The following is a 26,014-nucleotide window of genomic DNA, read 5'->3' as shown; positions in this document are numbered from 1 at the left end:
ATTACCCTACACCCCTAAACCTAGCCACTGTCTATCATATGCATGCCAAAGTCAATTTCTGCATATACATTGTATGCCAAATAGAAACAGAAAACCATGAAATTGAAACATGAGATCGGGTTTAAAAGACGATCCAAAGTATCTCGCTTTTTGATTCCCAGACTCACCGCACCGTCTCCCTGCTGAACTGGCCCTTCCCCACGTCGTTGACAGCACACAGGCGGAACTGGTAAGAACGTGCCGGGATGAGGCCCCCTACGATCACGCTGGAGGCCTCTGGCTCAATGTTGGCCAAAAGCATAGTCCAAGGTGCGTCTGTCACGAACACAGACATTGAGAATGGACTCCAGAGCTGAATGACAAGTGAAGAGTGACAGAAACTACAGCAGGCCAGAAAACTCACTGTTCTCTGACACCTCCAGGATGTAACGGATGAGCGGGCTGTTCCCATCAAAGGCCTGGGCCCAGGTCAGGTTGATGGTTCGTCTCTCTGAGCTGCTGAGGGTGGCGATGAGGTTCTCTGGAGAATGAGGCAACTGCCTACAATGAGAGAAAGAGCCAGAGGGAGTCATCAAAATTGAGAATTAATAATTCACACATTTTACAATGGTTTACACAATTAAAATAACCGTTTTCTATTTGAACACACACACACACACACACACACATATATATATATATATTTATTTATTTATATGTAATTTATTCCTGTGATGACAAAGCTGAATTTTCAGCATCATTAGTCCAGTCTTCGTTGTCACAGGATCTTTCAGAAATCATTCTAATATGCTGATTTACTGCTTGAGAAACCATTCTTATTATCAATGTTGAAAACAACTGTGCTGCTTAATACTTTATAATTGTCTTTACTGCCACTTTTGACCAATTGAATGCATCTTGATAAAAGTGATAATTTCTCAAAAAAAAAAAAAAAAAAAAAAAAAACATACTGACTGCAAACTTTTGACTGGTATTATACACAGATTTATACAATACAATTGCATGTTTTTATAAAATAATCTTTAATTTTTTGTTATTTATTTTTATGATTTTTTGCTAAGCTGCAAACAATTTCGCAATATAGATGTACAATGGTGATGTCAATAAAGAGCAAACAAAATGATGTTGAAAGAGAGATAAACAGAGTTTTTATGATAAATATTGACTCAACTGCTTTGCCAATTCACCATTATTTATGACACATAAAAATACAATGCAGTGTTTGGATGTTTGTTTACGATCCATTGTCCATTCTCAACAACCCATTGTCTCAGTTCTTTAAATCCCAATTAAAAAAACAAAGCTCACAGTTACAATCCAAAACACCAAAACGACGTCCAAGTGGAAGAATGTAAATCTATAAGGCGAAGGACACAGTGGGTCGTTAGCTGGGCAATAGCATCTCTGGTATGTACCTGACTCTCAGGTGAGCACTGCGAGAATCATTGCCTCCCACAGAGGTAACTCTACAGGTGTAGGTCCCAATGTCCCCTGACCAGGTCTGCGTTATGTGTAGGGTGCCATTGGAGTCGAGACGCAAGCGAGGGCTCGATTTCACGTCGATAACCGCTCCTCCTTTCTCCCAGATGTACCTGTGAATAACAGGGGCTTAATTACATATTCTTCTTCACAGCAACAATGCATGGCAAAGCTGTTTAATTACTGAAAACATACACACACACACAAACAAAATTGGCCTGCATACATATATGCACTCATACATACACATAGACACTTCTTAATTGCAGCCACATCGTTTCCCCATTTAATCTTGTCTGTCTTGCGTTTAATTAAAGTCTCCATCTAAGTTATTGCTTTGTTTACATATTCATCCGTTTTCCCTGATCAAATTAATAACAGCAGCCCAGCAGGTGACAGTTAAATCAAGTCTTACGAGACTGAATGTAATAAACACACAGGACATGAATGGATGGAACAAGCTGGCATTGATCAAAGATGGAGCATGAGATAAAGCAGCGTGTGACAGACAATAGACATTTAGACAGAGCTGACGACAAAGACATGGGGAGGAGGGTGGAGGTTGTACCTGACTGTTACGCTGGGGTCATGGGTCACGCCGCAGGTCATGGCTGCTTTTGTGCCCTTGATCACGCTCTGGTCCTGAGGTGGATTAGTGATCCGCGTTCGAGCTACACACACAAATCACAGTGTAGTATCATAATCCATGGCATTGATTTCCCCTTCCAATTTCTGGTAGACATATAACAGCCTTCACTTGTGATAAAGCAGCACACTGTTTTTTTTTTTTTTTTAAAAAGAGAACTTATTACAGAAATAATATATTCTAAAAGAACATAATTAAGTGCGAACTGAATGTAATGCTTTTGGACACTTAATTGGATGTTATTTGCAATTAAATGAAAATCTACCATAGTTTGAATTTATATGAAATGCAATTAGCTGAACTTTAGAGTGCTTTTTGACCCACTTAAGAAAGCCCAAAAATACATTGTTATATGCAATGCAATAATTACTTCTATCGTCTTTGATTTTTTTTTACTGTACTACCAAATGTACTGATAACCATTCATGCTAGACTAAAACATACTTTAATATAATTTCTACAGAAACTTGTGTCATATATTTAAATATATTCGCAATTACACTTTTGTAATAATGAAGTTGAAATTTAGTACATTCAAACTACCTGAAATGTAATATTGAATAACACACTAAAGTTAAAAGTATAATTGAGTAATTTATGTGCTCTAGTATGTTAGTATATATATAACACATCCAAGTGAAGACTGTCAAAACAAAATGTTTGAAATGAACTCTGAAGTAACACGTTTCATTTGACATTATTACACTTTAAAGGAAATATAGTAATGAAAGTGTTCTCTCTTATGTATTTTGATACTATTTTGAGGCATAAAGTAAAAAAATGACTCATTAAATGCCTCAATTAAATATGCAAAAAGAAACCATTTTTAAGAAATTCTGCATACTCTTTTTATACATTTTCCTAGATAAAAAAATAACAAAATATCAATATTGCATGTAAATATTTGAAAACAAAAACGCCAATTTAAAGTCAAGCAGTGCAATCAAAATTATGTGACGGAACAAAAGAAAAGAAAAGAAAAGAAAAGAAAAGAAAACAAAACAAAACAAAACAAAACAAAACGACAAATCAGAAAATACAATGTGACATTGTAGAGTGCATTCATGCAATTATCTCTTTAAATATGAGAAAATTTGACAAATGTTTTATAACAAATCAGGGTTAGTTCAAGTTGTAAAATGTCATTTGGTGTGACTACCCTTTTTATGATTAGGATGTGTACTGTAAATGCATTTTAAGATGAAACACATGTTATTACTTTTTACTAACGGTTAACACATTTTTAGTCATTATTCAGATTATTTTATTCCATTTCCAAAAAAGTCCTACATTTGTATTATTTATGATTACAATTGTATTAAACTCATTGTGGACACTCTTATACTGTTTATCACTGACTTCTACTGGCAGCAAGTAACTGGGCCATGTCAACCAGACAAACCTTAACTAGGACACAGTGTAGATATAAGAAAGTGGACAGTGGGTCACTTTTCATGGCAGTCAGACAGACAGACTCTTATTAAATGGGTGGTCAGAAGCTGCGATAGAAATCACATGCTGTATGTCCACACTATATGAGACCGGCCATGCGCTCACCCCACACCAGCAGATCGGCCGAGGCTTCATCAATGCCACGGGAGTTACTGGCCATGCAGGTGTAGGATCCAACATCAGACAGGTGTGAGGGGCTGATCAGAAGACTGCCTGACTCCAGCAGAGTGAAACGTGGCAACTGTACGGAGCCGCTCGCAAGAACCCGATCAGCTGTGCAAAGATGGAGAGATGGCAAAACACAAGGGAGAGAGAGAGAGCGAGAAATGAAAAAGAAGATCAAACAGACAAGACGGTCCCCAGCTCATCAGAAGACTGTTGATCGGACACTTAATTTAGCTGACATACCTAAGATACATTAATGTTCGTAAGTCCACGAGACACTGATGAATATCTTTCTCTGACAAAGATGACTTATTGGAGACTGACCTTTCTGCCATGTGATAGCGGGCCGCGGCGCCCCTGAGGTCTCACAGTGTAAAATGATGGACATGCCATCAATCACAGCGCTGTCAGAAGGGCCGGCCGTGATGTTTGGGGCGATACCTGTGCCAGAGAGAGAGACTGCTCAGACATATGCACATGTTCACACACACACACACACACTGGAGACTTTCCATTGACTTCTATCTTGTCATATTGAGCTAATTACATTTTCCAAACCCACTTCTATCCCTAAATCTCACAAAGACTCTTGCTTTTTTCTCTTTTTCTGAACACATTTAGTATGTTTATTAAGCCATTTTCATTGAGGGAACTGTTGAATGGTCCATTAATGATGGCGATGACTCGATTTATTATCCTTGTAGACAGATATTAAATTGGTACGGAATGATCTACTTGTCTCTATTTAAAAAGTATAATGAAAAAAAATCTTTAAAAGTACATTACATTAAGCATTAGGCTTCCCTCTAGTCAGGGTTGCTGTGGTTTTCTCTCCTCATGTCACTGTATTCCAGTATAATAACAAAATATAAAGCAAACAAATATGCCCCATTTCTGAGAAACAGCCACTGATACGCAGCGGCAGATTTGCTTGGTTTATTAAAAGCTGTAAACACGGATGGATTTATATGTCTGTGTTTTTCTTGGAATTTATATTTGTTTGTTTTCCAGCAATATACACTACTGCCCAAACGTCTGGAGAGAGGAACATCTTTTATGTTTGTTTTTTGAAAGAGATTAATACTTGTATTCAGTAAGGATGTATTATTAAATGTATCAATAGTGACAGTAAAGACATCTATAATGTTACAAAAGATTTCAATTTGAAATAAATTTTGTTCTTTTGAACTCTCTATTCATCAAAGATTTCTGGGGAAAAAGAAAATGTATCACGGTTTCCACAGAAATATTCATAAGCAGAACTGTTTCAACACTGATAATAAGAAATGATAATAAGACTGGAGTAATGATGCAACTCAAAATTCAGCATTGCATCAAAGGAATTAATTACATTTTAAAAAATATTCACATAGTAAATATTTATTTTAAATTATAATAATATTTCAAAATATTAGTTATTTTCTGTATTTCTGATCAAATATGCAGCCTTGATGAGCATAAAAGGCTTCTTTCAAAATAAAAGATTAAATATTTTAAAATAATTAAAAATCTAAGCGATTACAAAAGTTTGAACAACGTTTTCTATCTATCTATCTATCTATCTATCTATCTATCTATCTATCTATCTATCTATCTATATATCTATCTATCTATCTATCTATCTATCTATCTATCTATCTATCTATCTATCTGTATATATATATATATATATATATATATATATATATATATATATATATATATATATATATATATATAGCTACAGGGGCATTTGGTCTCACAAATATAGGTTAAAACTGAAACACACACACGTACACACTTGGCTATCTAACAGGGGGCATATCATACACTTATATTTGTTTTATATTCATGGAATAAGAAATATTTGTCTATTACTTCATAAATAAATTCATAAATATCATTATCAGATTTTGTCAAACTTATCTCACATCTAGAGGAAAATTGCAATGCACACACTCTAACACACACACAAATTTCTGATCATCTAAATGTAAAAATATAAGAACCATTTCTTCCTAACATCAAAGATGTATTTTTCAAGTTGTCTTCTACGCATCAAATAACTGGTGTACATAATAAAGACCTGTCCAGTTCAGACAAACCAACCATTATTCTTACTATCTCTCACTCTTAAACTTGGAACAATCACTCTTAAACTTTCCTTCTTTCTTAAAGCAAAAGCAGCTGATAAGTCACAGGCTTTATAAAATGACACATCTGACAGGAGATAAGGAAGAAGATGAATGTAGGGGAGAAGTGTAATAAATGAAGAGAGTTATTGACAGGCCCAGATGGTGCTTTGACGTACTGGTGACAGCAAGGTACGTGTTCGTCTGGATCTCTCCCGCTAAGTTGCGAGCGAAGCATTGGAACATTCCGGTGTCGTCCGGGAGCAGCCCATTTATCTGCAGACTGCCGCCCACCAGGACTCTGTAGCGAGGTGTTTTCACGGGGCTTATGGGTACAGCATCCTTATACCACACTATATCTGGCTGAGGAACACCTGCAGGGGCATACCAAGAGGAGTGTTATCTAACACATCCACACACACACACACACGGCAGAGGTGCACACACTCACCGCGAGCTTGGCATGGGATGTCTACCACCTTCTCCATCTCAGCAGTAATGTGTCTGTCAGGCTCCTTCACAAACTGGGGATGTTCTGCACAGAGTTCAATAGAGTCAGTCGGGAGAGTAGCCTTGACCGGACTGAACTAAATCACTCAATATCACTGAGATATTGAGAATGCACAGGGCCTTCAGAAAGTATTCACCTTCTCTATTGCACTTCATTATTGTTGCAGAATAACATAAATCATGCAGGGTTTTTTCTATTTTAACATGGCGGTCAAAAAAAATCATTATAACATTCACTTCTTTTTATAACAATGTACTGTATGTACAGTGGAGTGTTCAATTATCTGATATGACAGATCACACTAAATGCATTAATAATGTGCAAAAGTGTCATGCCCATTCAAACTGAAGTGGCATTTGTGCACTTTTGTACATTTAATAATTAAGCTTTACATGAATATTGGGGATGAAATATCAGAGCAGCATTACGCATTTATGACATTTATTGGTTTGCTTGTTCTATTAAGTTTCATTCAGAAAGTATGCATTCAATTTATCCCAAATGTCTCAGTAAAGATATTTATAATATTACAAGAAATATATATTTCAAACAAACGCTATAAAAAGTATCAAGGATTTACAAAAATATTAAGCAGCACAACTGTTTTTAACATTGATAATAAGAAGAAATGTTTGTCGAGCAGCAAATCAGCATATTAGAATGATTTCTGAAGAAACACTGAAAGCTGGAGTAATGATGCTGAAAATTCGGCTTTGCATCATGGGAATGCATTTATTTTTAAAATATATTTCAATAGAAAGCAATTATTTTAAATAGTAATAACCTTTCACAATATTTAAGTTTTTAGTATATTTTTGATCAAATAAATTCAGCCTTGGTGAGCATATGAGACATAAGAGACACATCTTACTAACCCCAAACCATCAAGCTCATCTTAAGACCCAGGTGCTGTTCAAGATGAAGTTACTGTGTGGAAAATACCTAGACAACTTTGTAAAATGACTGGCAAGCTTAGAATCTTCTGTAGGCATCATGAAGCCCATCATAACAAAAGAGAATAAACACAGCACAACCCAGGCAGCCCTAAGATTAAGCTATCTCAACAAACTGAGCAAATGTACCAGGATATCTGTCAGAGAACAAATGTAGAGTAGTATCCAAAAAAAAAAAAAAAAAAAGAGGCAGCACTGCAAGGATCTTAACCTGTTCAGGCACCAATAATCTCCAGCTCTTTCCAGAATCAGTTTCCTAGAAAAAGGCCATTTCTGTTTGAGAGCGATGCCCAGATTCACCCAGAGTTTGCTAAAATCCAGTGGAGAAAATGTGAAACCTTTTAGAGGAACACCTTGTGCATAAACTTGAGCTATGTGAGCATGAAAGGAAAGCACTGTCTTTGGTCCAACACCCAAGTAATACCATCCTTATCTCATAATACTCATATTAACGGTCTTCTTTCAGCTGTTGGCATCCAATGCAACATGGATACAGGCACATCCTTGAGAGAACCTCATTCAAGTACACCAGATATTTGGGGTTTCTCTCAAAGGCATGTCAGAACAACGAGCAAAAGCACACAGCAGTAAAGGATTTAATAAAGAAGGTTAATATTTTGCAATGACCCAGCAAAATCTTTGAAATCTGGTATAATCCCCCACCATTAATTTGGTAGAATTGGAAAGTATTTGCATGGGTGGAAATGAAAGTAAAAGGCTCAAAGAAACATACTCAAGGCTGTAACTGCTGCAAGAGGGATAGTATTCACTAAGAGATGAATACTTTCATAAATGAGTCTTTCATCTGGGAGAAATTAAGGTTCTTGAATTATTTCTTTTTTTTGCATGCCTTTGTGTTGACATTTTTGAAGATTAAAAGGGAAAAAATGATGCACAGTGATGAATACTTTCTGTGCAAGGCACATATTAAACAATTTTGACGAGAAGAAGGTACGTAATGTTACCCAGGACGTGCAGATATGCTCCGGCGCTGACAGAGGGGGCGCTGCTGCTCCAGAGGGACGCTTCACATTCATAGTAGCCGCTGTCACTGACTAAGGGCCCGCTGATGGTCAGACGGCGGCCAAAGTCCCGGAGGCCTCGGTTTACCAGCACTCCATTTTTCCTCCATGTAATGCTGAGCTTAATGAGAGGCCTGGAGGTAGAGAGAGAGAGAGAAATGTGGATAAATACAAGTGGGGACAAATAAACAGAATTTAGTTTTAATAGTTTGATAGAGGTCATTTTGAGTGCTTGTGTACACACACACACACACACACCTGGCATTGGCCACGCACTCCAGTGTGACTTCAAACGTGCCCACCACCACACTGGTGTTCTTCGGTGGGATTATAATTGAAGGAGCGATGGGGTCTGCTGGGCCGCCAATGTCTAAACAGAAGCAGAAGCACATAGACAAGAAAATTACAAATGATATCTCAATAGTTTCTCCTAAATTGGTTTGGCTTGCTATCTGTAGTGGCACAAGATGCGACTCAAACTGTAAATTGGCTTCCTGGACTACTCAAATACTGAATATTTAATAGAAATGAATAGAAATAGCTGTTTGTATACAGTGGTCTACTGTTTAGAGCCAGTAAGTTTCTTTTTTTAACAAACTAAAACTTTTATTCAGCAAGGATGCATTAGATCAATCGAAAGTGACAGTAAAGACGTTTATAATGCTAAAAAAAAAAAAAGATTTCCAGTTCAAATAAATTCTGTTCCTTTGAACTTTCTATTAATTAAAGAAGATTTAATTTACCAATTCAGCATACTAGAATGGTTTCTAAAGGGTCATGTGACATTGAGTGAAGAGTAATGATGCTTAAAATTCAGCTTTGCATCACAGGAATAAATGACATATTAAAATAGAATAAAATAGAAAACTGTTAATTTAAATAGTAATAAAATGTCACATTTTGACGTTCTTATTGTATTTTTAATCAAATAAAATGCAGCCTTGGTGAACATACTGTAAAAGCCTTCTTACAAAAAAAAACAAAAAAAATCCAACTTCTTAACTTTTGATAGAGTAAAACGGCATTGTGACTTAACAATACCACAAAAAAATGAACAAAGCAAGAGTTTTCAGTATAGGATCTCATGACCATTTCTCATCCAAATTCCTCAAAATCATGTGAGCTTCACTATTAACATGAATTCTACAGCTCTATACTTTTACAGTATCTAGACATTTTGTGATCTTCTCAGTTGGTCGCCAAGCAGATGGGCGCTCCATGACCCCACTGGAGCCATTTGAGAGTCTCTGAAACCTAGAACCAGAGAAACCATTTGAAAGAGCAATCTCGGAGCAATAAAATCTCCTTCTGAGAGAAAGAGAGAGAGAGAGAGCCAGACTAAAGTTTGAGGCAGTGAAGAAAAGGCAGACATAAAGATAATCTTGAAGCTCAGAGCACTTGTTCATCTCTTTCTCACAGCCCTTTCTATTATGTGCTTAGATTATATATGTAATTGTCTGCACCCTCTCCTCCTGTAAGTGCACTGTAATATCTTTGCTAATGTGCCACACTGCAGAACAGTGCCTGGTTGAGAGACACCGTCGACATGATTATATGCCATGCAATCATTTGGAAACCTACAGCTGTCCATTGATTCTCTGCCCTCAATCAGTGATCTCTCTTTTCTTCTGTCTTAATCTCATTACTCTTTATCTCCTTCCTTGTCCATACGTGGACCCCTGGATAAGAGTTAGAGTAGGCTATGGTCTCACAGAGGGACTTGATGGTCTGCCTCTCTTTTTCATAAATCTGTTTTTGTAGGGTCTATTAAAGAGAGGGACTGTTTTTATGAGGGTGATTAATCACCCTGTCACTGTTGCACCGCAGGACCACAGCTATCATACAAAGCTCCACAAAGCTTCACCACACGCCACATACTCGCAATCTACCGCGCAGTGAGTTGCGGAATATTGATTCTTGAAAAACTGGTGTCTGTCCGAATGTGTGTGCTACATTAGGTATCATACTATCATCACTAGGGGGCGATGGAGTTGTTTAATTTGAACGTGCCAATTCACCTGTTGGATAGTGTGGAGAAATCAATATGCAAATAAATAAGATTGCCAAGAAGTTAGTGGAAATGTTTAAACACATTGAGAAGAGGTGCTTATATAGCAAATAAGTCCAGCTTGCACTGCTACAACACTATTCTTTATCATTTCAGGTTCACTTTCCACTATTCACATTAATAAAATAGGAAAACGACTAATAAATAAAGTTATTTATGAACCACAGATCAACTATTTTCAAAGTAAAAAAAAAAACAAAAAAAACAAGTGGCTCGATAAATAGAGGGATGAAACAGGGATTAAAATAGAAAACAGACATTATACAAATATTTCACAACATTACTGCTTTTTTTGATGAGCCTTGGTGAAAAATCTGATTTTATAGGGACGATGAATCATTTAATGTACTTGAATATTGTAGAAGTCTATTTGAATATTGTATTTTTGTTTAACATATATTTAAATATTATGTTTGGGATCAAACCATAATTGATGGACCACCCGCAGTGCTGCCACAGACCCCCTAGGACAGGGTATCCTAAACTGGGGTGGGTGATGAAAAAAGCTAAATGAAAAGCTAATAAACAATTAATGTTTAAAGTTTTAAAATAAAAAACAATCAAAATTGTATATAATATAGACCTGTACTCTATATAATGTGACCATAACTGACATATGAGAACCGTGAAGGTCCCAACATGCTGATACGTTTTTGACTTCATCTTAAAATTTAAAGGGGTAAGTAAACATTCTAGGTAAGGAGTCTGGCTGACAAATGAGTTTGGGAATCCTTGCCTGAGACCGTTACAGACAATCTTTTGAAGTGTGTTGATTCTCTATTCAGAACTCACTTTCTACATTCAGGATGATGGGGTGACTGGTCTTGTTCTCTCCGTTCTTGTCGTTGACAGCCTGGGCGTAGTACCGGCCCGCATCAGGGGCCACGGCGGACAGGATGACAAGGGTGTTGTCCAAAGAGAGGGCTCTAAAACGTTAACGAGAAAACATTAGTCACAGAACTAGAAAAACACAACTTGCAACCTTAGTAAACAACTCAAACACACAGCAGCGCTGAGGAAAACTGTTTATGTCCAATAGGCTGTGATGGTAATGTTATTTGCATTGAAGACTCGAGTGGATAAGTGTTTTAAGATTGCTGGAGCTAAAATGCAGGCCATGCGTGAGTGCGTGTGGTTAAATGAGAGTCGACACTTGGAGTGCAGCGAGATTAGAGCCTGTGTATCTGTCAGCACAGGCCCGATCAGCCCAGATTAAACCGACTCCAGCACAATTAGAGTGAAGGCTCTCACAGAGCCCAAACTAAACACGCAGCGGAATATCAATGCACTGAAGGAGCAACAAGCAAGCGGCAAACAAATCGTATGCTGTCAGGCCCTCTCACCATCATACAGCACCATAACTGCTGCTCGACAGACATAGAGAGAGCCAGACAGAATAAAACTCAAAGCAGCGCCGCTGGAACCTCAGATGTTTATATAACCCCTGCCTCGACGCTCAGCGCCTCATTGGGATTCCTCATATACTCCAGCTGTAAAACAGTGTCTGAATGTTCTCCAGTCTGTGCTTTGGGATGGGGGAACACACTCCTCAGTGTCTAAAGCCCTCACGTCAGATGTGACATGCTGGACGATCAGGATGAATTATAGATCGTCAAACATGCTGGCTGTTTTCGTCGAGCCTTCTGCTGGCGGATGAGGTTAATTGATTTCAGGTGATTACAAAGACCTTTCTAACATGGACTGCTATGCTAACACATACACACACACACTAGGCAGTGCGCACTCAGGCGCAAAGTCTGTCAGTCATCCAAGGTCATCAATAAAGGCCTTTTGTCCACTTTGAATAATTGGCTCCCATGTTGCCGGCTACCTCTCTAGCCTTCAATCACATTTAGTCTAAAGTCAACAGGGGCTCGTATTATAACAGACTTTACCAGTGTGAGTTTCTGCAGTAAATACTCATCGAGTTTTTCTGGAAGTTCCAGAGTAATTATACAACAGCACTGTACTCTATTTCTGTACGGTAAAAGAGCCTATCTGTGAGAATGAGGGCCATTAAGTACTCTGATCCACAAATGTAGAGAAGATTACATGCGGCTGCTGGGGGGGATCTTGCGCCCGTCTCTGAACCATGTGATCCCGGGCCGAGGAAAGCTGTGGATTTGTGGGGGGAAGATCAATGCCGCCTCTCCTTGCGACACCACCTGAGACCGTTCTCCCTGCACAAAGCCTTCCATGTCTAAGAAACAGAAAGAGAGAGAACGAGCACAAATCAGGACAAAACAAGAACAGGGACATGTGACTCATTGGGACAGAAAACACAAGGTTCCAATCTTGTGATACGACTCTTTTGGCAACTAACACTTAAGGCTTCATTTTCTGTGTTTTTGCATTTTGAACCATTTGCATCGTTTGTTTTTTTTTTGGATCACCAGTACACTGAACCAAAAAAATTTTTTTTTTTAGACCGGTCCAATTTGAGAACCAATGAGCTGATGATACTGTGCATGCGTCATGATGCGTCATTCAGCATGAAGCTACCAAACAGATTGCCTACTATGACTGACACAGCACGTCTGAACCGAACTGGTTCTTTTGGACAACTGACTCTGTGCTAATGTTATGAGCGCAGGTAAACCGTAAGTATTTAATAACAAATAAATCACAATGGATTGTGTATAGTACGTGGATTATGGTTTCTGCACTGATGACTGATAAAAAAATAAATAATAATATATATATCCTCATATGCACATTACTGCCTGTTACTGTATTTGGGTGCTTATTTGCAAAACTTAATTATAAACTTTCCAGATTACGATTATGTAAAATAACTTTAATTTGAATGTGTATTTTCATCCTGGCCCGGAATGATAAGACTTTTTTTTTTTTTGGAATGATAGACTTGATATCATTACATCATCGCAAGGAGATCATTAAACACACACACAAAAAAAAATTAATCAGTACTTTTCTACGGCATAAAAGAACCAATGAACCGGAAACAAAAAAATGGTTCACCTGCATGCTAGGCAGCACCAACCAACAAAGCAATTTTCTCCCAATATGTATCTCATAAATGAATAGAATACAATTGCTCAATAGTAAACATTAAGATAAACAAGGTTGTCGAGGGTGCACTACTGAATGGAGTGTGTACAAGGAATGAAGGAAGAAGAGAAGTGTGTAAATCCAGAGACATTTAATTATAACAAGGAAACCTCACGTAGTGCATGTAATCATGAACAATACCAGATGCTGAACTAAAGACAGGGAACACTATTTAAACACATAACAAGATGAGGGGATGACGAGTCACACCTGGGATCAATGGAAATAAATGGGGAACACCTGGATTCAAATTAACACAATGGGGACAGAAACAGGAAGCACCAAATATGGGCATGGAAGGCACATGGGGAGCAAAACACACACACAAAACAGAAACAGTTCCTGATAGTTCTACAAAAGAAACAAATTATCTATAATGCTTACTAGAATAGGCTACATCATAAAATATAATTAGAATTACAATTAGCATCAAGCTACACATGAAAATGTATGCAATTATTAATGAATTTGCTTACAACTTTAAAATATCATCGAGTGCTTGTATTAACTTGTAATAATTGTGATCCATAGTTTATTATAAGCATTAATTAATATTAATAACATGCACTCTTTTCTATTTTTAACAACGCTCGACTGCTAATATTTGTCAGAAACATCCTTTATTGCTACAAAAATAGCATGAGCTGCATACAAAACACATACAGAAAATATATCACCATAATCATATGTCTATTTGCCTTCATGTGTTATGTGTAGAAAAAGAGTGAATGCTCTCTGACTCATAACACTCACGCATATGGAAGAAAACGGATGGTGCTCTACAGATCACATAATTCAGTGGACAATTAATAGAAATGTAATTCTGTATAAAGAACATGTGAGAATAAATCTGTTCTCAAATACCAACGATAACAAGAACTCAGCGTCCACTTTCTTTTACTCTTCTCTTCTGTTTGTTTACACTGGTTAACACCACTCTTGCCTTTTTTGTGCAACAGGAGCTGCTCCGGTCACATGGTTTTAGCTCAAATCTTATTGGATGGCCCAAGTTTTAGCTTTACAAAACTGAAAAGATTCATTGAGTGGAGTCGAGTGGTTAAAAAAAAAAAAAAAAAAAAAAAAAAACATTTTCGTTCCATGTGAAAGCATCTATAGAAATCTATTGTTATATTCCAGCAAGTCATCGCGTCCAATGTTTCACTTTTTCACACTCAGTGTGAAAAACAAACATCCTTTTAATGCTAACTTGCCAGAAAGTTAAGTTGGGGACTTGGTTTGACACGAAAAGTTTCTCGCATCAGCTTTTCTATATGCTCATTTGTCTGTGCTAAATTAACAAAGCAACAAAACTGCCAGTCAAAATGTTTCAGAATCCATAAACCTAGGTATTCAATTTTGGTACATTAATCATCTCACACCGTTTGCACTAAAGCTGCCTCAAATCATCAGAATCAGAATCAGAATGAGCTTTATTGCCAGGTATGTTTACACATACGAGGAATTTGTTTTCGTGACAGAAGCTCCGCAGTACAACAGAATGACAGCGACAGAACATAAAACACATAATAAAAGAATAAAAAATACAAATAAGTAGATAGTGAATAACAATATACAAATGACAATTGTAGGCAAGTATATTACAAAATGAAGTTATGTATGTACATATATATTGTGTGCAAAATTTAAGTGTATACTAAGTATGTGTGTTAGATAAATAAAATGTGTGTGTATATAAATATAAAGTGTAGTGTGTCCGCCGTTATTATAAGCTGTTCATAAGATGGATTGCCTGAGGGAAGAAACTGGTCCTGTGTCTGGTCGTTCTAGTGCTCCGTGCTCTGTAGCGTCGACCAGATGGCAACAGTTCAAAGAGGGAGTGTGCTGGATGTGAGGGGTCCAGAGTGATTTTGACAGCCCTTTTTCTCACTCTGGATAAGTACAGTTCTTGAATAGATGGGAGGGTTGAACCGATGATTCGCTCAGCAGTCCGGACTACCCTCTGTAGTCTTCTGAGGTCAGATTTAGAAGCTGAGCTGAACCAGACAGTTACTGAAGTGCAGAGGATGGATTCAATGATGGTGGAGTAGAACTGTTCCAGCAGCTCCTGTGGCAGATTAAACTTCCTCAGCTGGCGGAGGAAGTACAACCTTTGCTGGGCCTTTTTCACAATGGAGTCAATGTGAATGTCCCACTTCAGGTCCTGAGAGATGGTGGTGCCCAGGAACCTGAATGACTCCACTGCAGTCACAGTGCTGTTCATGATGGTGAGTGGGGGGAGTACAGGGGGGTTTCTCCTGAAGTCCACGATCATCTCCACTGTTTTGAGGGTGTTAAGCTCCAGGTTGTTGAGAGTGCACCAGACAGCCAGCTCTTTTACCTCCTGTCTGTAAGCAGACTCGTCACCGTCCTGAATGAGGCCGATGAGTGTGGTGTCATCTGCAAACTTCAGGAGCTTGACAGAGAGGTCCTTAGATGTGCAATCATTAGTGTACAGGGAGAAGAGCAGTGGGGAGAGAACGCACCCCTGGGGAGCTCCGGTGCTGATTGTACGGGTGCTGGATGTGTATTTTCCCAGCCTCACTAGCTGCTGCCTGTCTGTCAGGAAGCTGTTGATCCACTGACAGACTGAGGTGGGCACGGAGAGCTGATTTAGTTTGGGCAGGAGGAGGTTTGGGATGATCGTGTTGAAGGCCGAGCTGAAGTCCACAAACAGGATCCTCACATAAGTCCCCGGTCTGTCTAGGTGTTGCAGAACATAATGCAGTCCAATGTTTACTGCATCGTCCACAGACCTGTTTGCTCTGTAGGCAAACTGAAGAGGATCCAGCAAGGGCCCAGTGATGTCCTTCAGGTGGCCCAGCACCAGTTTTTCAAATGACTTCATGACTACAGATGTTAGAGCCACAGGCCTGTAGTCATTTAGTCCTGTAATTTTGGGTTTCTTAGGGATGGGGATGATGGTGGAACGTTTGAGGCATGAAGGGACTTCGCACAGCTCCAGCGATCTGTTGAAGATCTGTGTGAAGATGGGGGCCAGCTGGTCAGCACAGGATTTCAGACAGGCTGGTGTAACACAATCTGGGCCTGGTGCTTTTTTCCTTTTCTGCTTCCGGAAGACCTGGCGCACCGCATCCTCGCTGATCTGAATTGCAGGTGTGGGGGAGAGGGGGGATGCAGGAGGTGAGAATGGTGAGAGTGCTTGATTGGAGAGGTGTTCAGGATGGGTTGCAGGAGCTGTTAATGGTGTGAACGGTAGTTTGGAGAGGCATTCAGGGCTGGTTGCAGGAGTTGTGAAGGGTGTGAATGGTTGTGTGGGGAGGCGTTCAGGGCAGGTGATGGGTGTTCTTTCAAACCTGCAGTAAAACTCGTTCAGATCGTCTGCCAGTCGTTGATTCTCTACAGTGCTGGGGGGTGGTGTCTTGTAATTGGTGATCTTCTTTAGACTTTTCCACACTGATGCGGAGTCGTTGGAAGTGAACTGAGTCCTTATTTTTTCAGAATAATTCCTCTTTGCCACTTTGATCTCCTTTTCCAATGTGTATTTAGCCTGTTTATACAAGACATTGTCCCCCTTCACGTAAGCATCTTCTTTGGCCTGACGGAGCTGTCTGAGTTTTGCAGTGAACCACGGTTTGTCATTATTGTAAATTAGTTGAGTCTTTGTAGGAATACACATATCCTCACAGAAACTGATATATGATGTTACGGTCTCTGTGAGTTCATCCAGATCGGTGGTAGCAGCTTCAAAAACACTCCAATCAGTGAGGTCAAAACAAGATTGTAAATCCTGCTCTGCTTCATTAGTCCATCTTTTTACAGTCCTTGATACAGGTTTAGCTGATTTTAGTTTCTGCCTGTAGGACGCTATTAGATGAACCAGAAGGTGATCAGAACGTCCCAAAGCTGCTCGTGGAACAGAGTGAAATGCATCCTTTATTGTGGTGTAACAGTGATCCAATATATTACTGTCTCTTGTGGGACAAGTAACATGCTGTCTGTATTTTGGCAGTTCACGGGACAGATTGGCTTTATTAAAGTCCCCGAGAATGATTAAAACAGAGTCCGGGTGTTGTTGTTCTGTCTCTGTGATCTGATCAGCGAGTTTCTGTAAAGCTGAGCTCACATGCGCTTGGGGATGGATGTAAACACTGACCAGAATGAACGAGTGAAACTCCCGCGGCGAATAGAACGGCTTGCAGTTAATGAAGAGTGTTTCGAGATTTGAGCAGCACGTCTTCTTTAACACAGTTACATCTGTACACCACCGTTCATTGATGTAAAAGCATGTCCATGACCATCATCATCACTTATCTAAAGCTGTGATCACATTTACAATTGTTGGACAAAATCCAATCATTAAATAGGAATTATGCGGATTTCTCAACTTGTTAAATTTGGTCACATGGATTCGCTGATGAAAGTATGATATGTTAAGCGACCACACTTAACAAAGTTTTTGGATTTCCTGTTTGTATCGTGTTAGGAAATGATGTGACACTTACAGGCGACCTGGACTTGTGAACTCCTCTGCATCAGAGCTCCCACCCTGTTCCTGACAATGCATCTGTAGAAGCCTGCATGGGAGCGATCCAGTGAAGAAATCACGTACCTGGTGAAAGAAAATCGGAATCCCATCAGCCATTGTTTGCTACTTTTCATACTCACAGCATGGAAGCTTGCAGCTAGCACTGGCTGTAATAAATGGCCTTTGATCCAGAAAAGTTATTTATCGGTCCATAATTAATCAAACAGTCCTAGCCTCTACTCGAGTGCAGATCAGGCCAGCTTAGTGTTCATGGGTAACCTGTTGAAGAACGAACCCTAATCAACAATAGATAGGAGTCCTCGGGCAGTTCTGGAGCTGCAGTCACAACAAAACACAGGGGTGGCCATTAACACTTCAGACAGAACAAAGGAGAGAAATATTTATGTGGATGTAGGCAGGGTTGGATTATGGATAGGGCCCTGGGGCCTCAGACTAACAAGGTCCTACAAAACATCAGGTTGCATGACCCGAGACCATCGAAGGAAGCTGAACACTAGAGCTGCATACAATGCAAGCGGACCACTTGCTGACCAATAGGAGACCTGGCCCTCTTGTACAGTACAAACTGACTTTTAGGGGCCCCTATAGAATAGTTCAACCAAAAGTGAATTTTCTGTCATCTTCTCAGCGTCATACAAAACTCTATGTCTTTCTTTGAGCCTGTCCTCCAACAAAAAAACAACCATATAGGTCGTTTGTGCAAGCACTTTATTGCGACCTATATTTACATTTTAAAGTTAAGCGCCCTCTAGCGGGCGTAAAAATAACGACAGTATCGCATTGCTTCTGTTGTCATGAATTGACGTATAACGTCATTACCAATCAAAACGCACGTTTATTTAAATGCAATGTGTGGGCGTTTTACACCGATCTCACAGTATTTCCTACATATTTTACTACTGTAGGTGGCTTATTCATTCGAATGACCACACCTAACCCCACCCCTAAACTTAACCCTCACAGAAATCATGCTAAATCATGATTTATTGAGTATATAATATAGCATGATTACATATCAAGGTATAACGCAATAATCTACTAACTGAGCTACTCAAAACGCAAACCAGAGGGCAAATAAAAGAGTACAAAACATTAATATGAAAAGACCTTTTGCCGACAGGGGCGCAATTGTAGTATACGCTCTGATGGGTCGTATTTCAGGGATTTGAACAAACGACCTATACAAGCTTATTGGTTGGAGGACAGGTTGCTTTCTTTCACCACTGAAATACAAAAGAAGATATTTCGAACAAAAGTTACAGTATACAGGTTTGGAATGACATAAGGGTTTGTAAATGATTCAATCCATATCCCATTTAGGATCTGTAGTATTCTTAGTCGGTTAATGCAAAATTAGGTGTCTTTGATATGGGTTAATCATGTGCTTTGAACATCTGTGACCGTAGTCATGTATGCTGATTGAAATAAAAACTAAAACTAGGCCACCGACATGAAAACATAAAATACGCAAGTGAAAACAACACCTACGCACACTGTTTCAGTCACGAGCCTGTGGCAAGACCTATTAGTTAAATGGAGTGATAAAGAGAGAGCTGAGCATGTGGGCAGTGGAACTTTTACTCAACCAGACAATGCTGCCTCATTTTTTACGTTTTCCAATACTAGAGGTCCTGCATTACCAGTCACAGGTTTACTACTGAATGTCCTGCTGAATAGGATTCAAGCTTTTTCTTCAGTCAGAAGCACTGCTATTGTCTTGACCAACATGCAGAAAAGCCATAGCAAGCAGGAATCTCTGAAAGAAGCCAGAACAAGTCTGACTCGACCCCTACTTAGAGTTCACACTACAGGTAGCTTAGACTTTTAACTATAAGGACATGTTATAATGCAAAGGCAAATATGAAAGAGTCCATCTGGAGTCCTGTGGTCAGCAGGTACAAAGACCGCAGGAATAGAAAACGCCCAAGCCACCTCACTGCGACCAGAGAGAGCGAAACACTTTGCCTTTTCAAATATAAATATTACATAGCTCTTGAAGCTATTGAAAATAATTCACAAGGTACTCGGCTACCTGCTCTTGATGGATAATTCTGCACTGACTTCACCAGGGATATAACATTTATGCACGATACATAAAACAAAACATGGACGACAGGGATCGCTCAGGAAATACATCTCATTCTCATTTAATGTGAGCTGAGAGGCAATATGAGAGTGATTTCATGGCTGCAGAGGGAATGAGGCACTACAACTCAAGAGGATTACAATCCACAAACACTCCTCACTCAATAAAAAGAAAGAAGACATCATTTAAATAAATACCAGAAAAACTGAATGAAATTTGTTGCAAATGGAAGTGTGGTTAATGTTTTATTTGTGATAATGATTAAGCCGTCTGAGTAATAAATGTGTGTTTCTTCAACTACATGCACTTTCGTGACCCAGGGGTTGATTTTTATTCAAATAAAATGTTTTCTTTTCTTTCTTTTTTTCTTCTATTTGTTATATGAAGGTCTAATTAAAATGGCATTGGAAACATTTTACCAGGCCTTCATTATATTCTTTATTACTTAGTTTTATGAACAGATTTTTTTGTTTTATTCTTCTCCCAGACCTCCAGACTTTCAATTTTAAAATATGAAAATTCACTATAAGGAGAGAATTAATTGTTCATCATAGCTGTAACTTTGTAACTTTGCAGATTAAAATGTAATTTTGTCAAATTATACACACACACACACACACACACACACACACACACACACACACACACACACACACACACACACACATATATATATATATATATATATATATATATATATATACACACATATATAAATATATATATATATATATATGTGTATATATATATATATATATATATATATATATATATATATATATATGTATGTATAAATATATATGTATATATATATATATATATATATATATAAAGATTTTTTTTTTATAATATGGGGAATTTTTTTTACATATCATGTATTATATATGTACATATCAGAATTACAATGTGATTTGCATTACCATCACTTATTGCACCATAAAATGTTGTTAAATGCATTACATTATTTGAAATGTGACATTGTGCTGGGAATGAGCATGACTTAGAAAAAACAACGACAACAACAAAAATAAGTCATGTATGTTCACTGTTGAAATTATTAGTGCACAAATGAAAGTAACTAGTTAGAGTGTGAAAAATGCAATTTCAAAATACTGGGCCAAAAGTGCTCATAGCTGCAGAAACACTCATACAGCAGTGGGAAGATAGGAAGTGTCACCTGTACTCCAGGGAGAAACGCGTTAACTCTGTACCATTGTAAAGCCATTTAAATTCCAGAGGCCAGCTGCCCTCAGCCATGCAGGTGAGAACCACACGGTTCCCTTCCAGGTGGACTTGGGTTGCCACCGGCTCCATCTTGAAGTAGGGTGGGACATCATCTGGAGGGAGAGAGAGCAAGAGAGAGAGAAAGAGGCTTAACATGTTTCACTCAAGTAGGACGTGTTCCAGGATCAACATACTTGTTAGTCCAGAGACAACATTTCTATCAACCAATCCCAGAGAAGGGTGAGATTTAGAGTCAAGCTTAGGGCTGAGGTTACATTTACATGTATTCATTTTAGCAGATGCTTTTATCCAAAGCGTCTTAAAACCCAGAATAATACAAGCAGATTAATCCAAGTGAGAAAACAATACATGTAGTCAGCAGTCAGTTTGAACTGAGCACCAGAATAACATAGCAGTCTTCAATGAAAATAAGTATTTTTTTATTTGTTTTGTTTTCTTATGTACTTTACACCAATGGTTCTCATCCAGAGGTCCCGGGCCCACTTGAGGGCCTAAACCAAATAAAAAGGCCTTAAACAGGTTGAGAACCACTGCTTTACACTTAGGACTACTAGCAAGCAAGCAATAATATCAAATGTTTATGTGTTTACAGTATATTAACATACTAAAATAGTCACATTTTTTATTCAAAAAGAATAACTAAACTGATATAGTAACCAGCAAAAGGTGTATATAAATTGTTTGTTAGTACTAAATTTTCTTGGCTATTATTATTCACATTTTATTACTTTTATTTCTTGCATTTATTTTATTTTTTATAGTTGTATTCATTCTTTTTGAACCAATAATCAACAGATCCAGGGTAAAGTCATTCCAAGTTCATTTCAATTCATGTGGCAACCTCCAAGTGAGTGACTTGTTTACTTTCTAATTAGTTCATCCACTGCCACCTGACCCATTCGGGCTTATTTACAGACCGCTTGTGAAACAGACAGGTGGGCATTATCACATTGGCAGAGTAATCAGCTGATCATAATGCCTCCTCTTCTCTCATAAGTATTATCGTCTACATCTAGCCATTTCCCAGTTCATTTGATTTTTGATACTTTTTGCATCTGCCTTGGTTCCTAAGATCAAAGTTGCTAGCTAGTCCATTAAAGGTGTGTCTTTAGCCCCTTTCTGAAGATTCCAGTGGATTCTGTTGTATGAGTCGGAAATCAATTTCATAGTGTGAAGGTTTTAGACACTGACCTCATAGTGACGCCACAACCGGCCAGTGACCACAGGGGATGAGAGGAAATAGATCTACAGAAGGTTACTGTTACTGTTGGAGCTGTGACTGCTTCCTTCAAAGTTTCATTTCATACATATATCTATAGTGGCAACATGTCAGAGCTTGTGCACTACCTATCAGGCCACGTATTCAATAGGCTATAATTCTTTTAAAGAGATGTTGTTTACTACCAACAAAGAAAGATGAAACATGTTTCAGCGCTGAATCACGCCATGCTGAGAGTGAGAGAGACAGAAACACAAGCAAAAGAAGCCATTAAGAACGATAAGCTAAATGCGATGTGACAAACTGAATTTGGCTTTTTAAAATATAAAAGGCAATTTAAGCAACGATTTGTCTGTTGTGACGCTGAGACGCTCTGGAGACATCTGAAGTCTTGATAGAGGGGGAGCGAGGTGAGAATTTCAGGGGCCTGACGGGCTAAATAAGGGAAGGTTTTGAAGATAACTTTAAGATGCAGTCGCTCCGCCTGCAAACTTGACAGAATGAGCTATAGTGTGCTGGGGAATCCATTCATCTTCAGTCTTTCTAAAACAGCCAGATTATACAGACTCTCAGACAAACACAAAGCCCTGCATGCGGGTGCCTTCAGCCAGGAGACAAAGTGATTTCATTTGCTTCACGAGGAGCAGATGATGGGACCTATCGATCGCAACTGAGATGTTCTCTGTAGGTGACATGGATCTGATTGTCATTGTGTTTGTGAAAAGCCAATTAAAGCTTGTATCAATTGAGGCAATAAGCTAACAAGCCCTGGAGCTCTGTTGCAGGGTTGTTAAACATTGTGCTAATTTCCCTATGCTGCAAGGTGCACTGAGAGCAATGTTACAAAGTCTTTCCTTTTGACATCACCTAAAGCATTTACAGATCTCAGTTTGGACTGTGGTCTCATGCAAACAAAAAATATATAAAAATATACAAAAGTATATGATGCATATTAACTTTCATAGTGTGGTTGAAGGCAACTGAAAAAGTTGTCTGGGGCCCGCAAACAAAGATGGCCATAAAAAAAAAACTGAGATAGCATATTCATTACCATATCCTTATACCAATATATATATATATGTCTCTTTTCGCTGTGGTCATGTATGTACGTATAAGTACAATCATAAAAACTATGATAAAAACACACTCCTACACGTTCCCCTGCATGAAGAATGGGTCATTTTTTCGTCTAAACAATTTGGCCTGTTATCGGCCTAATCAAGCATGCTACAAACCTCCAAATCATTGCCACTGGGTAACAAGCTCTTGAAAACAATTCCTCTGTGAGCAGATATAGACTGCCAGTCATTTCAAATCCACCCCCACCCAGTCCTCACTATCCCCCCACCCTGAGTGCACAGCGCTCGCCAACCATGCCACCCCAGTCATTTTATCCTCCAGTAAATGCACTGCCATTCAGCACAGCCAGTGGAGAGGCACATCCACTTAGCAGTCCCGCACTATAAACATACCACCATTAGAGACCTCAGGTGCAAAATCAGGCTTCACATCGATTGGCTGAAAGCAGCATCCCCCCTACAACGATATGATGGACGGTTGTGCATATGTGTGTGAGTGTGTGTGTGTGTGGTTTGGCTGTATGATTGTTTGTGCCACTGCCCGCAGGAAAGAAAAAATCAAGAGTGACACTTTCTTTGATATCTCATTCGTTTCTCCTAGACAAAAATCGCATTAAATGAAGAGAAAATGGGGATTTTTCATTTTTCGTAAATTTTTTCCTGAAAGAAATACCACTCAATAATACCCCCATATAAGCCAAGATGCCAAAGTCTGCAATCAGAATTGAAAGATTTCAATATAAGCTCAATATAATACCCTCATTTTAAATATTTCTCATTAACTCTTCATTTAATCTACTAAATTACAGCAGTCTTCTACAATATGCACATTAGTTTTGCAGATCTATATTAAACTCTTTTTATACACACTGTATACTATACATAGGCATAAGACTAATTCACAAAGAAGGTGTTGTGTGGGTGGGGGTGCAAATACTTATATACATAAGTAGTCCTTGCTTAAAGGCAGCTAAATGGTTGCTAACAATAACAGATTACAACTCATTGCATTTTAAAAGCATTTGGTTGGCAGAGGCCAGTTGCCATTTTTTTTTCTTAGGTGATTGAAACTTTAAATGATTATATCATAAACAGCCTGGGGCAAGGACTACATTACTGGTGGTTAATAGTGGCTAATACCTCTGCTCTATAGTCTTACTATCTTGTGTTTTTTTCTAAGGTAGTCTAGGTGAAACACTGTGATATTTAGTGACATTCAAACAAAATTGAGAACTCCATAATCCCACACATGAAAGACGAACCTCTGCACAATTGAGACCTCTGCAGAACTGAGGCCTTAGATTTTAAACTGCTTCTAAAGACCGTTTGTCTAAACTGTTAACGTTTGTGGTTGAGAGATCTCAAAATGGTTGGAGCAGCTGTGTTGTTTTAGGTTAAATAATAAAATAAAATAAAATTAACAGGGTCTTTGTGGCCAAGTACACAATGCGGTAAAACATTCACTCCCATGGGTTCCTATACAGTATGTCAGACGAAAGGTTATGTTAGCATGAAATGGAGGCAGAGCACAGACTAGCTCGCAGAGGTCTGACATTGTCCTCACACAGGAAGCTTCTTGGTGCCGAGAGCGATCTCCATATTGTAATGAGAATGTCAGTCAGTGCCTGTGGCCTCTTCACTGTTTGAGCACCAGACTTTGATCTGCTGGGGCTCAGGCAGGGTTAAGCAGCTCGGTTTCTCACTCTCTAATATCCTGCTCTGAGTGGGCGGGCTAGGTCTGCAGGAGAGCATGCCCACAGAGAGAAAGAAACCCCAGGTCAGGATGTTTCCAAACTCAGCCTTAATGAGCCATAACGCAGGTGCCATTTCTCATCAGAATCCCTGTGGTTTGGAAGTGGAAGAAAAAGATAAAACTAAAAGAAGATGCCTTTTTGTGTTGATCTTCAAGGGGGGGGGGGGGGGGGGGGAGCAGGAGATAAGAAGCATGTCAACGTGCACTAGCTGAATGAAGTGTGCTATATTGAGGTTCTTTCCACACATTGTATGTTAGTGTGTGGGGGTGTTGGGTGGCATGGATTGTTGGTCCAGATGGAGAACCTATAGGGGAGGTTCCTCTGTGGTGGAGGAGCCCTGCAGTTGGCAAGCTGAGCTGGCTGGAGTCAGGGGGCGTTTAATGTTTTCTTCATGCTTACTCGGGTTGAGACCATTATTCTGCTGTGCCCTTATCCACCTTGCCACCACTGGCCACCTTAGAAATGACAAAGAAGCACTTCCACTAACCTGACAGCCAACTTCAAATGGCAATGCTCCACTCAGGCTGCTGTTGGTCTAGCACACACAGAATTTTAATAGCTCTGAGACAAAGGCCACAGGCACCAGCCAGGATCCATAAAGCATGCCCCACAAAGCTTTCACCGCACCTTGCTGGCACACAATCA

At 39.0% G+C, this 26,014-nt stretch overlaps 1 protein-coding gene across 5 annotated transcripts in view; it reads right to left on the bottom strand.

Moving 5' to 3' along the window:
• Positions 1–26,014, bottom strand: part of LOC127953276 (protein sidekick-2-like) — a 115,691-nt gene that overhangs the window by 31,776 nt on the left and 57,901 nt on the right. For 4 of the 5 annotated variants that reach the window (XM_052552300.1, XM_052552310.1, XM_052552320.1 and 1 more), the window contains exons 2-15: positions 21,250–21,409; positions 17,943–18,049; positions 12,460–12,607; positions 11,200–11,333; positions 8,598–8,709; positions 8,283–8,473; positions 6,305–6,388; positions 6,033–6,227; positions 4,067–4,183; positions 3,683–3,850; positions 2,048–2,150; positions 1,416–1,592; positions 404–540; positions 168–315 (exon numbers count right to left, since the gene is read on the bottom strand). In XM_052552300.1, coding sequence (XP_052408260.1) covers positions 168–315; positions 404–540; positions 1,416–1,592; positions 2,048–2,150; positions 3,683–3,850; positions 4,067–4,183; positions 6,033–6,227; positions 6,305–6,388; positions 8,283–8,473; positions 8,598–8,709; positions 11,200–11,333; positions 12,460–12,607; positions 17,943–18,049; positions 21,250–21,409 — 1,981 coding nt within the window. Of the gene's footprint in view, positions 1–167; positions 316–403; positions 541–1,415; positions 1,593–2,047; positions 2,151–3,682; positions 3,851–4,066; positions 4,184–6,032; positions 6,228–6,304; positions 6,389–8,282; positions 8,474–8,597; positions 8,710–11,199; positions 11,334–12,459; positions 12,608–17,942; positions 18,050–21,249; positions 21,453–26,014 lie in introns of those variants that run through there. The other variant, XM_052552335.1, reaches the window with a different exon arrangement.

This window comes from Carassius gibelio, chromosome A3, assembly GCF_023724105.1.
Source record: "Carassius gibelio isolate Cgi1373 ecotype wild population from Czech Republic chromosome A3, carGib1.2-hapl.c, whole genome shotgun sequence".
Taxonomy (NCBI): domain Eukaryota; kingdom Metazoa; phylum Chordata; class Actinopteri; order Cypriniformes; family Cyprinidae; genus Carassius; species Carassius gibelio.
This window is presented reverse-complemented; position numbering and strand designations above follow the sequence as displayed.